Here is a 17,286-nt window from a genome sequence, read left to right on the forward strand (position 1 = left end):
ACTAAATACTTTTTTGCCCCACTGTAGCTGTGTGAATTGATCAGAATACCAAGTTATCTGTATTGATTTTCATGTGTAATTGTTCCTCTGAATAGAAAAAAAATGTACTGGCATGCATTTGGAGTTTGAAATGTGTTTTCTCTTGTCTCGTCTAATGAAAAACACTTGTAATAAAAAGTAAACTCAGGAGGTTTTAGGGGTTTGTAGATGAAGAAGGACAACAGAGCAGCTGCACTATCTTTGAATTAATGTGTCACTTTTTGTGTTTGTGTCTAAGAAGTAAGCGGAGTGTGTTACAGCTAAAGTGCGATGATTCATTGCACCCAGTGCTCCCTGCACTGGCCCTCTCTCTCCCTCTCTCGCTGGCCGTTGGTGTTTGAATATTCAAATGTTGCTGGTCTGAGCTCCATGCTGTTAGTAGCCCTGCTGTGCGTACACACTGAGATCTTGAGCAGCACTCAGAATACTTGGGGGTTTTTTTTGTTTATTTTTATATAGGCAGTGACTACCTTTTCAGCTCTTGCGTTGCTTCTCCAGCTCTTGGTAAGTTTGCTTGTTGAGAGTCACGTGCTGCAGATTTTCTCAGACAACTCCTTAATGAATGATGAATCTGTAGCAGGAACATGTTTGTAAAAAAATACTTTCTGTTCTGTTCATTTCTAATTCAAACCATATTTTTTCGTCTTGTTTCTCAGTTTAATATACAGGGGAGTGGTGTAACTAGACAGTGTTTTCTTTGTTAAGCAGAGGGACCGTGACCAAAATAAGTCCATATAAGTCCATGCCTTATAAGTGCAGCAGCACTGCTTCTTGACTAGGCCTTCTTGGCAAGACTTAAAAGCACTTGAGTATGGCCCTCATTGTTTTTATAAACAGTTTGTGATGGGCTCCTCTCGTTGTTAGTGCTAAGGGGTTTTTAACAGTTTTGGTGGTTAGTCCAGAGAAAAGTAATGGCATGTTTGGTTATATCAACACAGGCCACCTTCAGGGCTTATAAGGTAACTCTGTGTGGGGTCAAAGAAGCTTCTGTTTTTCCTTGTGTCCTTCAGATTCTTCGTCTGCCTGAATTTAGTATCTAAGCTTTAACTCCCTTCTTTATTGTTTAATAAATTGTCTCTTTTCTGGTACAGATTCCTCAGAGGGCCTGACCTCACAACCTTTGGTGATGACTGAGCTTGCTTCATCATCTGCAGTGTCTGTCAGCTCCTCCACCAGCATCCCTGCCACTACCTCTACCCTGATTCCTCCCTTGTCCTCATCCTCCTCTTCCACAGCTATTCCCCAGCCCAACAGCAAGCCCTGGAGGGGCAAGTCAGCAAGCTCCAAGCACACCTCTTCTAATTCCTCCGCCTCGACGAGCCCCCCCTCATCTGCCATGCAGTCTGTCAAGCAGGAGAAGGACACTTCCTGTAAGACTGCTCTGACGAATGAAGCTCCTCCTAAGGTGGTAACTCAAAAGTCAATGCTGGAGAAGCTTAAACTCTTCAACAGTAAAGGAGGCTCCAAGTCGTCCTCCATCTCTTCTTCCAATGGGGTAGGGCCCCAGACTGATAATGCTGCACCAACCAGGCAGCTTGGAGCGGGGCAGGTGGAGAGAGCTGAGACAGGCTCCAACACCGACCCCTTAGAGGAGAATGATGGCAATGTTCGGCCGGGACTCAACGGAACCAGCAATGGGAATTCTTGTGGAGCGGCCCCCTCTTCGGTTTCTACCACCGCAAGCAGCCCCAAAATAGCTCTGAGGGGCATTGCCCAGCGAACTTTCAGCAGAGCTTTGACTACCAAGAAAGGCTCAGTCAAAGGACTAGAAAAAGATAAGGAAAAGGGGAAGGAGAAAGGGAAGGAGGTAGGGAAGCGCACCTCTGTCCCTGATAAAACAGAGCTGAGGGGAGAGGAGCACAAGGAAGAAGTAGTACCTGTTGCTCTGGATGCTGACACAAATAAAAGAACCTCTAAAATTGCCAGTTTCATTCCCAAGGGAGGTAAAGTGGCCAAAAAAGAGAGTTCCACCCCTGCACAAAGCGGAATACCAAAGCCAGGAGGCAAACCCACAGGAGCTGGTGGTAAAGCTTCTTCAGTGAAGGAAGCAGGGGAGAGGCCTCGGAGCATGCGGTTAGGAGGGGGTCTCGCCATGCACCGTGGCCCCCTGGACAGAGACGGGGACAGCAGACACTCCAGCTCTACCTCCAGCCTGGCCTCCACAGAAGGAAAGACCAGCACCGCCCCTGTGGCAGGTGGTGGCACTACGCAGAGCACAGCCAGCAACACGGTCAGCGTGCAGCTACCTCAGACGCAACAGCACCATAGCCACCCCAACACAGCCACTGTTGCACCTTTCATGTACAGGTAAGATTGCACTTTCTTGGAGTATCTTGTCTAAAGTATGTGGTAGTGAATCTCAGTTTCACCTGCCTATATCACCTACATGCAATAATGAAAGCAAGTAATGATAATTTATAGTCAAACACCATATATTAAAAAATCCTCTCTCTCTCTCTCTCTCTCTCTCTCTCTCCTCTCTCTCTCTCTCCCTCATATATATATATTCATATATATATATGTGTGTGTATATGTGTGTGTGTGTGTATATATATATATTATATATTATATATATATATATATATATAAAATATATAAAATATACATATTTTTATATATGTTGCATATTCATTCTGTTGTATATGTGATCATATATGTGAACTTATTCCACATGTTTGAATTAATATGAATCGGTGTATAACCTGGCTCTATGTTTCCAGGGCTGTGTAAGATTATAAAAAAATGGAGTGTAGCCTGCAAGCTAGTTCAGACAGGCAACTTGAGTTGCATTGCGTCATACACTCTAACATGCCTCACTTTGATTACATCGTGTACCAGATACGCCTTCACAATTTGGCGATCCATTTAAGCTGCAAACTTTCCAATCTTCCCCCCCGACAGAAAGGGCTGTCCTGTATTGCACATGCTGTTTGAACCTCTCCACCACTCTAGCATCCACATGTAGGTTCTCAGAGTGATGTTTATTTAGCCCTGCTCAGTTTTATGTGTAACATATTTGCAGGGGGGCTTGAAACCAAACTCTTAACTGGACAGCGTGTGTGTACTATGTCCTGTCTGCCATCCCTTCACCCCAATTGGTCGTGGCAGATGGAAACCCCTCCCTGAGCCTGGTTCTCCTGGAGGTTTCTTTCTGTTAAAAGGGAGATGTCCTTCTCACTGTTAACAAATGCTAGTTCACAGGCGGTCATCTGATTGTTGGGGGTTTTTTTGTATTATCGTAGGGCCTTTACTTTATTCAGGCAATTCTCGTTGTGATTTGGTGCTATATAAATAAAATTGGATTGGTTTGGGGGTTTTTTTTTTCACCAAATACAAAGTTTTTCAAAGTTTTGTTTGAGTATTTGTCCATCTCTAAATTGTTAAACAGTAATCTTTAATATGTTCAGGTTCTCATATTTTGCCTGCCTGTTTGTACACGTGCATCTGGGCAAATATGTGTAGATGTTGTGCGCCCCTGACCTCTGTCCTGGTCGCAGTGTGATAAGGAAGGAGGTCCCTCATGCGCTCAATAAGTCTTTTCTAACAACCACTCATTAACTTCCTGATGCTTCCTGTGCTGCTGCCCTTTCTCCCTGTGTACATTCTGACCTATAGTTAACAACCCAACCGCCAAAAAATGCCTCCATTATCAGCACTTTGAAACTTCCTCTTTTGCTGTCAGGTACCATTACAAGCAGGATTATACCGCCTCCACCTGTCAGAAAGATTATGTTTGAAAGTAAATTAGAAGAATTAAAAACATACGATCAATGCTGATGACCATTAACTTAAAACAAAGCACACTGGTAGAAATTAGTTCAAGGAAAAGATATGGAAATAAGCTAAAGTTTAACCCTGTATTAGGTTGGTTAGTCAGAAGGTCGAGAAGAGTTTCCATGCTGCCATTCTCTGTACAACAGTGTGAGTCTGAAGCAGTCAGTGGTTTTCATTGTCTGGTACACAGAGCAAGTAGTCAACAAGGACAAAGTCTGGAATCGGGCAAAGACCGCAGGCTGCATATGAGCAAAGCTTTCGAATGTCATCATTTCAAAACACTACCGGTGGTTCAGCTGTATCGATTTATCCTTCAAAGGCAAACTTTTCTGGTGTGCGGGGATTAGCAGGCATTCATTTTGGACTACAGTCACAAGACTTGAAACACAGCAGATTTAAATCTTAATCGGGTTTATCCCTCTTTCGTGACAATTTGCTCAATATTAGGTTCCCACTAAGTGCACAATAATTCAGAATCGATTTGATCTGTTGCACAATTTATTTTCCAGATCCCAAACAGACAGCGAGGGAACAGTGACTACTGAGACCGATTCAGGAGGCAGAGGTGGAGACATTTCCTTCACCAAGACCAGCCAGACATCCATCGAGGACCTTTCAGGTCGGCGATCAATGGAAATATGTAATCTTTCTGGTTCAGCATAGAGAAATTATGTTCTTTAAATTGTTTTTTGTTTTTTGTTCTTTTTTATTGTGCTGGTCAGGTGAAGACCCAGAGACCAGGCGGTTGCGTACTGTCAAAAACATAGCTGACCTGCGGCAAAACTTAGAGGAGACCATGTCCAGCCTCCGAGGAACTCAGGTCTCACACAGGTACAGTGATTGGCACTGCGCTCTGGCTCATCCCACATAGTGTTTTTCTTGATATTGAGCAATTCATTTTTCACTGAGCTTGTTAGGAAAACAGTGCTTGGAGGGAAGTTTATATGTGAACAAACACTTACTATCTGAACAGCAACTGAAGTTTCTTACAATGCTGTTATGGTTGAGTGGTAAATCATCTAAATCACACTCATTTTTTGGTGGATTTGAATCAGTCTTGTGGTCAGTAGACTGTGTCTGTCTGTGTTTAACAGGTATTACCTCCTTTTTTTCTTATAGCAGTCTTATCCTTCTTTTTAGGGATCTTTTACTTTGATCGTTGGGCATGTCTTTGATGCTTCTGGCTTAGCTCTAATCACATTCCCTCCTACAGAGTTGTGACCTGTGCTCTGGTCTTATGTGTCAGTGCTGACCCAACTGTCTACATAGTTTATACTCTGCTCTAAGGTCAATAAATCTGTTGTTCATAAATGAAATTGTGCAATTTGATGCTTTTTTTTTCTCCAGTGCTTCTCTCTGTTCCATATTTCCAGATCCTAGGAAAAGAATTCTTGGCATTTGGTGTAGTGATTGGCCACTTGCTTACTGCTTCAAAAGGCACATTTTTGAATGAAATGTTATCAGAAAACATTAATGTGTGCTCTCAACTTGTCTTGCCTTCATTGTATTCCGCTCAGCACCTTGGAAACCACCTTTGACAGCAGCATTACCACAGATATCACCGGCGGTGGCGGCACAGGCAGTGGCAGCAGCAATAGCGGAGGCGGTCGAAGCATCCTCAGCCTTACATCTTCCCGCCCCTCACTATCCTCGTGGCGACTGGGCCAGTCTAGCCCTCGTCTTCAGGCGGGTGATGCCCCCTCTATGGGGAATGGTTACGGTGGCCGTGTGGTTGGTGGCCAGGGAGGACGCTACCTTTACCCCGGGAACCTGCGGCGACAGCTGGCTGGCAGGGGAGGAGCCCTGTGCAGCGTGGACCTGGGAGACAGAGCCGGGGAAGACGTCGACCTTGATGGAATCCCAATGGAAGTCACGGGATACATGAGCGATGGAGATGTGCTGAGCAAGAATGCTGTGCGCACTGATGATGTGACCAGTGGGTAAGTGAGTCTTTTTTAATCAGACACATGTGTTATCAATACAGAAACTTTTTGCCAATAAATCCATTACTGGCAAAAAGTAGTATAGTATAGATACTCTTGGTTAACAAGAGTATCTAGAAACTTTCACTGATTCTAACATCTTCACCGGGAGGATTTTCAGCATTTCTCTGTTCTGTCATCGTCCATGCATCATCTTTTGTTTCTGTATTGTTGTTGGATTAAACAGGAAAAACATGAAAACCTGTTGGAAAGATTTTGCAGCATTTACTAATACTGCATTACAGTTCACAAAAAGTTGAGTTATAGTGAATCTGGGTAAGTGCAGTATTTATGTGACAAAAACATATTTGCAATATTTCCCAACCCCAAAAGATTACTGGTAAATATTCTAATAACTCTGATGTGCTCAAACATAAAAAAAAACATATGAAAATGGATGCCATGCTTATATAATATGACTTTTATGGCTGAGATGTGACAGTTTGGTCTCTCAACAATGCGAGACTTGTCTTTAATGTAGGCTTACCACAGGAGGGCAGTAGTGTTTCTTGACTGTATATGTGCAACCCAGCTGACAGATGGTCTCCATAGCACAAGTATCATTTATTCTAATCTGTACAGTGAAAATCCCACAAGTTTGCAGTCTTTCAGTGTTTCAATGCTGTTGTCCTGATAACCTGGTTATTTTTCTCTTTGAAAGCCAGTGACCATGTTGTAGCAGGCCCCTTGCATACCTTGGCTGACACACAATTTAAAGTACTGTTGTCATCATTATTATCAGATGAAGCCATAAAAGGCACCAAATCATCTTCAGATGGAATAGGAAGTTGGAAAACAAGAGATCAGGGTATTTGTTCAAATTCTGTGTAATGTTAATACGAATGAGATTTCATAAAAGCAGTGAAGGTGATTTAAAAAACAAAACAAAAAAAAACATGCCTCTTAAAAGCTGTGTGGAAATTACTTCATCTAGCCTGCATAGATCTGGATCACCATAGTCACCAGCCCCGAGGCACCTTTAGAAAGCCAGAGAGCAAAGTACTGTTGAACTACTTGATATATCTGAATCTGTGACTAAGCAAACCAAGCCAGGCCACAGCCACACCTGGACAGACGAGTGACGTGTACATGTGAGCCGAGACATTATCTTATTCAAAACACTTTATATCGGTAAGAACCATGAATAAGACAAAAATCATATGCCACGTTTATATTTATAATTAATAAATTATACTTTTTTTCGACAAACTGATTCATCAGTTTAGTCTTTAAACAAAGGAAATCAACATCATCCTCATGTTTTAGAAGTAAATGATGGTAAATGATCATATACCCATCATTTCAAAAACCTTTGTGTCATTTGCAAGCTAGATTGGATCAAACAGATTATGTAGAGAGTAAATTGAGCTGGATTTGATGTTTAAATGGTGCCTTTTTGTCTGTGTGAAAAACATGCTTGTGGTGTGTATTTGGTCTCAGCTGTCTGATCTCTATGGATGATGTGACGGATGGCTGGCAAAATGAGCTTTTATTCAAATGGGAACATGCTGACTAGATTATATTCTTTGTGTTGGGGCGAAGGGGGTGGGGCGGGGGGGGATTGCAGTGTGTGTGTGTGTGTGTGTGTGTGTGTGTGTGTGTGTGTGTGTGTGTGTGTGTGTGTGTAAGAAAGGAACTGTGTAGGTACAGCCATGTGGGTGTGTGGGCAGTCTTCCTCTGGGTTAACCATTATTCTCGACATCATCAGGCTATTTAACGATTAGCTCCATTCCAAGCATGTTAGCGTCCACAAACTAACAGGTTCTTCTGCACAAAAGTGGTATGTTTACCCAGAGAGGAGGAGCTGGCTTTTGGATTAGACCAGTAAACTCTCACACCGCAAGTCTTTGTTACCTCTTAAATGTTAATTAAATCTGAAATCACACGAATTACAAAAGGTGCTTTTTTTCCTCTCTTATCTGTATGGCACGCAGACTCTTGGGGTTGATATTTCTCTGAGCTCCTGGCTTCCAACACAATGTCATTAAGGCTTATGGAATTTAATTTGTGGCCTTCATGGTGAAAATATTATTTGTCCCTGTAAGAGTGAACAATCCACAAAGATCTCTCTGTAAAGTTGCCCCTAATTAATTCTAGAAAGTGAGATGTTCATAGCTATGAACAACTCTGATACAATTTCTACTTCTGCAACCAAAACAGTTAGAAACATTACTTGAACTAATTCTTTAACGCCTGTAACAATATTTAGTAGCATAAAATAGCTGTTAAATAGCAATATATAATAATTTATAACATGTTTTAATTTTCTCTTGCGTTTTTAATTAAAACATTTGTAGTGTTGGGGGAGTATGAACCAGTATAATATTCTGCAGCTGCTCTTTAGAGCTGTCCATGTCTCACATGCAGGCCAGTTAGTTTTTGGGACACCAATAACATTCCTGCTTTGAAAGGGATACCTTCACTGAACATGTGTCCCTGCTAATGAACACAAAACATATGAAGTGAGCCAGAGCAGATGAGCTAATGCTAATCTGGACATTTGCTAAGTAAGCACAGTGAAAGTCACCTTGAATTTATTATATCAATAAGTCCCCACAAACATACAAATTTTTGGGTCAGCCCCTAATTCTGCTAGAAGTCTCTGCCTGTTAAAAGGGAGTTCTTCCTTCCCACTGTTGCCAAAGGCTCTCTTGGTGGTCAAGAGCAATCAGTGGTAAATAGCCATAACAGTAAAACAATTTATAGCCAAATATAAAAAATAATTATTTAAAAGACATCAACCTCCACATTATATTTACTGGGGTCCAGTAACTGTATTTGTCTTTTTATCTGTTTTCAAAGCCTCAGGTATTTTTTTTGTCTTGCTGTTTTACATTTTATGGAAAAAATATTGCGATAATGTTGGGAGGTAAGTCAACAATGAAAACAAGTTGCAGCTCTAGAAATGTCTAAGGAATCTACATTCTTGATTGCTTAGAAACGTCTTGAGACATAACAGGTAATTTATTTAGCATACACTCAATCCTAGTAGACAGGCAGTGTGACTGACGGCACCACTTTTACTATTTACAGTGGGGGGTTTTTATCAGTCACCAATCACCCCCACCCCCTTCTCTTTTTTTCCCCTTTCGCTATCTCTGCTCATGGAAATGTGGGGATCTGTCTCCTTGGCTCAGGGCTATGTGGCTGATATACCACTCCCCCCACTCCAATTCTTCCCTCCTCTCCCTCCTCCAACCTTTACAGACAGACCCAACCTCCATTCAGGAGAGAAAAACATGTGGAGCAGGGGAGCGAGACTGCATATCAACACTGAGTTTTCACAGAGCAGGACACACTAACAAACAGTCAGGCTGCACCTTAGTATATACATGGAGAGTTGCTGGGTGCTTTGCATTTATCTCTGATATCACCAAACAGGTTTTCACCTGGTGATATCACAGCAGATCTCACACACACACAGGACCAGACTTAGTAACAGCAGACAGAAGAAGCCAGACAGTAAAAGACAGTTGACATTTCTTTGGAGATTTTCATCAGCAAAGATCAACACACACCTGGACTTGTTTATTTTTCTTCGGACTAACTGTTTAACCATGTTCAAGGCAGACAGGTACGTCTGAGTGGAGTAGGAGCTGTAACTCCTGTTTGTTTGTTTGTTTTTTCCGTAGTGTGACAATATGGGAGTTAACTCCTGTCTGTACCATAGTGCATGCATTGTTAGTGAGTCAAATATATCTGCAATGTCATTTACCCACGACTCTCTCTTTCTGTTAGTTGCTTGACTGTGTAAACTGTACCTGGCTGTTCAGTGTCAGCCCATAAAGTGTCTTGTTTGGACACGTTTCTCCTGCTGCAGAGGGTTACAGGTTAACAGGCGTCTGAAACAAGAGGAGAGGCCCTCAGTTAGTTATTAGTGTCAAGGAGTAACTTGTCAATCAGGAGTTTTGCTTATGTATGTGAGTGGTTGTGTGTGTCACCGTCAAGGTGACTTTGTGTTGTGATGACGGATGCTTCCCATAAAGGGCAGCAAATCCCCCCCATCCAAGTTTGTCCGTTGTCAAAAGAGAATCCCAGTACCTTCAGTGTCTGTGTCTTTTGTTGTTATGAAAATCTATCACTCAAATCATATCTGGGCTATGTTGTCTCTATGATTTATTTTTTATTCTTAAACATATCCCATTAATTTGTTTGATATTTAGTAATCCATGGGTCATTTGGTTTAATGTTGACAGTTTTATTTATTTATTGCTCAAAATGTTGATAGGCACCAGATGATTTTAAATCAGTAGCATCAGCATATGGGCCATTACCATGTTGTTGTTGTTGTTGTTTTTTATCCAGGGTTAGTGCATCTGGACAAAGGGATGAAGCGCTAATTTATGAATTATGGGTAGCAAGTCTTGTTACCAAGCAGCAGCAGGATTTGTGTGGGTGAAACTGCTAATTAACACTAATTTAAAGACTAGGAAAATACTACAATTCTACATCTTGGATAATCTTTTCCACACAACAGACTGTTTTATTTGTCAGCTGTTATTAAAAACCAACAGAAATTAGAAGAGGTTAGACCTAGCAGCCAACAGCTCCCTTTTGGCACACCTGTCAGTTAAAGCAGTCGAACACCCAACTTTAAGCCTAAGTAGTGGATTGGATAGTAAGTACAGATGGACTGAAAATCAGAGTGAAAGAGAGAGGAAGACATGCAGCAAAGAGCCGCAGGTGGGATTCAAACCTTGGCCGCTGTGTTCTAGCTATGCAGCATGTAGTTGCCTGCTCACGCACTGATCTACTATCCAGTTTATATCCAATAATATAATACCGGTATGTTCTCTGTGAATACTTTATGTATGTTTTTGTTTTTTAACCAGGCAGCCTTTTAATGCTGTTTAGCTAGACATGTTGACATTTGGCATCCTTGAGGACTGATTGACATTTGTGGCCTGCTTAGAGTGGCTCTTGAAGGAAATGCAGTTTTTGGACTTTCTGAGTTTAGTTTTATTTCTCAAACCTGAAGGCTACTGCTGCATATCACTGCATTATAGCTCAAAAGGCACGGGATTTACCAATACCAGTGTTTCATGGTTACAAAATCTGATATATAGGCCAATATTTTTTTTCTTTTATACACATGGAGCATGAACAGTTTTCCTTAACATTTATGATATGTGTGATTTGATTCATTACTAAGATAATATGACATTGCAGTACAAAAGCAAATTGTAGACAAATACTAAATGCTATTAAAGTAATAACTGATAAACACTTGGTCTATAAAGATACATTGTCCATATCAGTGCAATCCTTCCAACCAATGCCTGCAGATGCCGGCCGCCAGAGGCGGAGCCAGACATTTGAAACACCCGGGGCTTAGCCCTAAAGGGTGGTATGCATGTGGGATTTTTTTTTTTTTGGGGGGGGGGTTAGAAATGACTGAAAGATTAATTGGCTCTGTTTTGAGTTTTGTTCAAAAAAGAATGACTTCATATAGGGAAAAATATATATCACATATGCAGGACACCTTAAACTAGTTTTTTAATTAAGCAGCAAGGCAGAACAAAGTCGGGGCTGTATCAAGACACGAGGACTAAACCCCAATTCAACCAGACCCAGAACTGATCCAGAATTAAAACAGGACTACAACAGTTCAAAATCAGGACTACTTAGGATTTAACCAAGACAGAACCAGAATCAGAACTAGATGATAGTAGCACTAAAAATCATCATAGACCTGCACTACACTTGTTTTTTAATTCTACCAAAGTCCACTATTTAGATTGAGAAACGTTTATATAATTATTTAGCCTTGTTGTGCAAACAAGCCTGCATAACTTAATAAATATAGAATTTGAAAAATAGCAAACCTAAAAAGAAACACTAGGTACGAGATACATGAGTACCTATGATACGGTGATACTTTTGGTAAACAACCATTTGACTAACATGTGTCTCACCTGCTCTTGTTCCATCTCTGTCCTGTCCTCATTCTCCTCTCTCTCCCTCTCTGTTCCTCTCTCTCCCTCTTTGTGCTGACAGTCATCAAATATACAGTTGAAACCAGATATTTACATACTCTTCAGATCAAAACACAAACACTTTTTTAATTGTAACATCAAATTAGACTAAATGTTTATTTTTTTAGATTGATAAATATAAAAAACATATTTGTTAACTTTAAGAGTAAAGAGAGAAACTATCTGTATTTCTTAATTGCAAATGGCACCAAATTGTATTCAAAATTGAGCCACACTTATGGAGCTCCACGATTCTTTTTCTGGTGTTTTGGTTGACATCTCTGGATTTTCCCTTTTTAAAGAAACAGGCTCCGTGTTTTGCCTTATATGCATCCACAGCTGTGCCACCAATTTACTCACATGGACTCTACGAACCTATCAGAAATGGTAAATGGCCTGTATTTGTATAGCGCTTTTCTAGTCCCTAAGGACCCCAAAGCGCTTTACACAACCTGTCATCCACCCATTCACACACACATTCACACACTGGTGATGGCAAGCTACATTGAAGGCTACACAGAAGCTTCTTCAGCTCAGAATGGAATCGTCTGGAGTTTCTTATTAATTAACAATAAACTTAGTGTACATGTACTCCTAAATTTGATGAAAGTGATAAAAAATAGACAGCTCTGTCTCTCTTTATTCTGACATTTAACTAATTCAAAAGATATTTCAATATTTATTTATCCAAAACAAAACAAGTTTACTCTAAATTGATGTTATACAGTAAAAAAAAATGTTCTTGTGTTTTCCATAAAGTGTATGTAAATATCTGGTTTAAACTGTGAATATACTGCTGTGTATTGAAGTTCCTCTTGTTTTGCATAGAAATATACTGAACAACATACAAAGCATAATATATAAAATACTACCTGAGTTTTTTCTTTGAAAGAAGCTCCTCATGTCCATTCTTGTATATCAGTGCATTACTGAAACCGATTTATTTAGCCGTGGAGGGTAACAACTGAAAATATGACATAAACACACATGTAAGCTGAGCCTCTCTAAAGAAACAGCATTGTTGTTGTTCGGCTTTTCATTTCGCCATTTCTTGATTCACTTGAAGAGCAGGTAACGTAATATTGGTCAAGTGATCAGTTTGATATCAATCTTTCGTGATACACCGTCATATTTACATTATTTGTACAGTACGAATGATTTGCTTTGGTACCTGGTCAAACTTCAGTTCTCCTCTGTCTGCCTAGCTCCGTTTCTCCAACAGCGCACTCGTAGGCAGCAGCTGCCCCGCCCCGCTTAGTGCCTGAGCTCGGATCATACCAATATTAGGGGGGATTTACGCACAGTGTGCACTATGTGCTTCGAATATTGTGTGTAGTTTTTTGCTTTATACAGTTGTCAGCCTATGAAAAAATTACACTCCAAAAGACCCCGGGCTTCTGAAAAAACACCCCGGGCTTATGCCCAGTAAGCCACCCCCCCGCTACGCCACTGCCGGCTGCCCTTCCCTGGGTCTGGTTCTTGTAGAGGTTTCTTCCTGTTAGAAGGGGTTTTTCCTTTCCACTGTTACCAAATTCTTGCTTATAGGCGGTGTCGTCTGATTGTTGGTTTTCTCTGTATTAATGTACAATATGAAGTGCCTTGAGTGTTAAATACATTGAATTAGTGCATATTTAGTTTAGTTTTATCACTTGGCAATTCATAATACATTACTACCAGACAACTTTTAAAAAAGCTTGTATAATTCTCTCTTCTGGTTAAGAAAGTATAACATTTGATACTTTTCAGGTTGGTTACTTAGACACAGTTACATTTTCATGCTGGTGGGGTACAGCACACAGAATCTGCTTTCGTGCTGATTCCATTTGAGTCACATACAAAGAAGCTCTGTCTGTACGAAACACTGTACTGTGTGTATACTGTATACACATTTAGGTACAAATGCGCGTTTGTCTGTGCGTGCAGGGTTTCCTCTCACCGAGATCTACATTGAGATAACGCATAACTGTTTTAGTGGTCGCGCTTTTGCTAGGCTTCTTTCTCTACTCACATCACTGCATACACAGAATCATCAAAACTTCAACGTTAAACCAGCAAACATCTCATTAAATTACACCCGGGTTAAAGGAGTCAATATTTAGTTCCATTAGGAAGCTCCTCCACAGGTAAATATTTGGGGAATTAGTTAGTGTTGTTTTAGTTTGAATGGGAATGTTTATGTAAGTGCTCATGGCCTCAGCGTTAGCCACAGGCTGTAACTGCTGCTCACTGAGCCTCCGAGGCCAGCAAGCAATAAATTGAGTCCTTTCAAATATAATTTTCCGTTACGAAATGAAGTGAATGCCCTACTTAGCCTGCACATATAAATACAGTACAAGTATTTTTAGCTTCTTCTAATGCTTAGTTACTCAGTCAATCATAATATTCCAGTCTGGTGCACTGATGGTCTCAGTATTGGTAATGAATTGCAATGTGCTTCCTGTAGACATAGAGAGCAAACTGTCTTCTAAGCAGTTTTTTCTTTTAAAGGCCACTGTTGTTGAACACTAGCCACATGAGAGAAATGTGTCCTTAGTTAGTTTGCTGTCTCCAGTGTTGATGTGGGAGGTTTTTGCTCTATTTAAGCCTGACTGATGAGAGCTTCACCTCAGCCAGAGAACTACATGGATGTGGCTTCCTGCTCAGTAAGACATTTATAACAAAAGCAGCCCCAGCAAGAAGACAAGTGTCTGTTAAGTCGCCCCATTATCTCAAACAAAGTGGCGCAACCTCAAATCATCCTCTTTGAGGTCTGTAATTATATATGTCAGAGTTACTTATTTCTAATACGTTTTGGTTGTCTCTTGCAGCTACATGACTGATGGAGGTTTGGGATTGTACACTCGGCGCCTTAACCGCCTTCCCGACAGCATGGCTGCCGTTCGAGAGACGCTCCATCGAAACACGTCATCGGGACAGGGAGATGCTGACAGGTAGGTCTGAAATATCTTACCTGCTTCTTCTCTTAAACTTCTCTTAAGCTGTGTTGCAGCTTAATATCTTTAAGTGATCAGTTCAACTGAGTTTCCAATCTATAGGCTCCATTTCTCAGGAGGCCTTTATACACCTGCTATCGAATGCACTGAGCTTGATGTGTTTGTCTGAATGAAAGACACATAAATATAACTAGCCGGTCACTTGGCTCATGTCTCTGGTTGCAATGCTTTTTGCTTGTTTCCTGCTGTCACTGTAGAAAATGTAAATTTATTATCCTGCAAGTGAAGGTGGCATGTAGAGATATTGTGTTGTTCTGGGACAGGGAAATATTCAATGAGGTCATCCTGAGGTGTGGCACAAAAACAGTGCGTCTGAATGAAATTGCGAAACTTCTTGACCATGGGCTAAACAAGGTGTTTTTACACATGCAGGTCGAAAAATTCACTCGAACCGTGAAGGATACACAAAAATCAGTCTCTGATTAAACACTTGTTAAGGTGGCCTAGTTTCCGCTTCTTCACATGCATTTCAGTGAACGACTGAAAAGCAAATGCACAGTTACAGCATTCACTAGAAAATGTCTGCTTTTACCCATATTAATGATAAATAAAAACACACAGAGCGATGCACATTTTCGGGTGGATTTGATTATACTCGTTCAACTACACAGGACATAATGCAGCGAGCTTTGCGGACACCACACCGCTAATGTACGTAAACTCATCCTAAACGCAAGTTTCTGTGTTATTGGGATATGTGGGCCACAACAGTAAAATGAGAATATCACTTGAATATTTTTATATCTGCGGGAATTTCTGAAGCGTCTCGTTTCAGTGCAAGTAATTTGGTGAGACGTTGCCGTCTTTGTCCTGTCATCGAGCCGTAGAAGGATTTTTGTTTTCTGGCAAGTTGACAGAAGGAAATGAATGAAGGCTGAGCTGAAACCATGTTACCAGATAGTGATGGGGGTGGTGGAAAGAAAGAGAAATAGGTTGGGGGGATGGAATGAGCTTGTTATGAAGATGAACTGCAGAATGGATGAAGGTGGTAATGAGAGTAAGGGATAAATCGTGTGTGACAAAGGGGACTATACTATAGCTTAAGATGCAGCATTGGTCTTCTCAACAGTATCCCTTTGTCAAGAAAATGTCTATATTTGTGCTTCGGTGAAGTGTAGAAAACAAAAGCTTTTAAACCTTTTTAATTTCTTCACTCTTAAGTGGATGTGTTGTGTTGCTTTGAGGGTTTCAAGTAGTCTTTGTCCATAAATCCTCAGGTGTGGCTAATTTCCTGTCTGCCAGACTTTTGACCTTCGCCCCCTTGCTACCTTTTACTCTGTGTACACACACACACACACACACACACACACACACACACTGTCCTTCACATTAAACTGCTCCAGCCCTCAGGTGGGCCTTAAAACAAACTGTCCTCCTTCTCACCTTTCATCTGTCCCCTCCCTATCATCCTCCTCCTTCTCTCTTTACTCCATCTCTCCTCTCACCTCTTATTTTTCCTCTTCTAAGTTGTTTTGATTAGAGTGCAGCAATGAGAAGAAACTTAAAGGCAATAAAAAAGATAAGTCAGGGGGTTTCCCTTTTGTTTCCATTTGATTTTGTGCTTTAATGTTTCCAGCCTAATTTTTAGGTTCAAAAGATTAGAGAAAAATTCAGATGGGCTTTCAAGAGGAGATGAGGTGACTGCACTCCTCCTGCCCACACCTCCTTGCCCCTGAAGCTTTGTCTGATAAATGTGCTTACTACTTTTACTTTGAGATTAATTAAGAGAGCTGAAGAAGCAGCTCATGAAATATATTAGCATAATAAACAGAAACTAGTGGAGCTGCAGGATAAAGAAGGGTGACTGGTTTTCTCTTGTATAAGATAAAGCCAGTTTAATTCACAAAAGGAGGGTTAACAGTGCAATTTGGGGCTGGTGGAGGAGAACCAGCACCTTACTGTCTCTGTGTGTGCTTTGTACAGTTTATTTGCGAGTGTCACAGTTGAACATGTGATCTTAGAGGTATGTTTATCTATATTTATTTACTGGGTATGGTTGCCACCAGGCTGTAGTTGCCTTTAATGCATTTTCTGGTTTACAATGCAGCCGAGCCTCCCAGAGGAAGTCGGGCTGGGGGTAGGTGTCTAGTGTTGTTGTGGCACCGGGGCAAAATGCTTGTGACCCCAGAACGAAGAGGTCACAAGCTTCAAAGGCCCGAGGTTCACAGTTAAGAGCGTTCCAAACGTCTTTAAGCTTCTGCGCTAAAACCCTCCAGATCAGGCCAGTGCCGGGCTAATAAGAAGTGAAGGATGCTGGAAAACACGGTATTGAACAGCATATTCTGACAACAGGGAAACCACACAAAGCAATTATGAGAGCGTCAGTTGTGGTCTGGCTGTTGGAAGTGCAAAAACTAGTTTGACCAACTGTCAGATGTATGCAAAGGAGAACATGGAAACAAAATGACTCATGGGAGAACGGGGCCTACTATCCTGAGCGTATAGACAAAGAAAATAGATGCTAGAAAGTGTGTGTGTGTGTGTGTGTGTGTGTGTGTGTGTGTGTGTGTGTGTGTGTGTGTG

At 41.1% G+C, this 17,286-nt stretch overlaps 1 protein-coding gene across 14 annotated transcripts in view; it reads left to right on the forward strand.

The window, feature by feature from the left end:
* nav2a (neuron navigator 2a) overlaps positions 1 to 17,286 on the forward strand; it is a 231,478-nt gene that overhangs the window by 177,901 nt on the left and 36,291 nt on the right. For 12 of the 14 annotated variants that reach the window (XM_005942064.3, XM_042228533.1, XM_042228532.1 and 9 more), the window contains 5 exons: positions 1,131 to 2,346; positions 4,323 to 4,432; positions 4,536 to 4,644; positions 5,331 to 5,753; positions 14,578 to 14,700. In XM_005942064.3, the coding sequence (XP_005942126.1) occupies positions 1,131 to 2,346; positions 4,323 to 4,432; positions 4,536 to 4,644; positions 5,331 to 5,753; positions 14,578 to 14,700 (1,981 nt within the window). Of the gene's footprint in view, positions 1 to 37; positions 544 to 1,130; positions 2,347 to 4,322; positions 4,433 to 4,535; positions 4,645 to 5,330; positions 5,754 to 7,447; positions 9,370 to 14,577; positions 14,701 to 17,286 lie in introns of those variants that run through there. The other 2 variants (XM_005942067.3, XM_042228535.1) reach the window with 2 other exon arrangements.

This window comes from Haplochromis burtoni, unplaced genomic scaffold (genome assembly GCF_018398535.1).
Source record: "Haplochromis burtoni strain Fernald_Lab_line unplaced genomic scaffold, NCSU_Asbu1 Contig_330, whole genome shotgun sequence".
Classification (NCBI taxonomy): Eukaryota; Metazoa; Chordata; class Actinopteri; order Cichliformes; family Cichlidae; genus Haplochromis; species Haplochromis burtoni.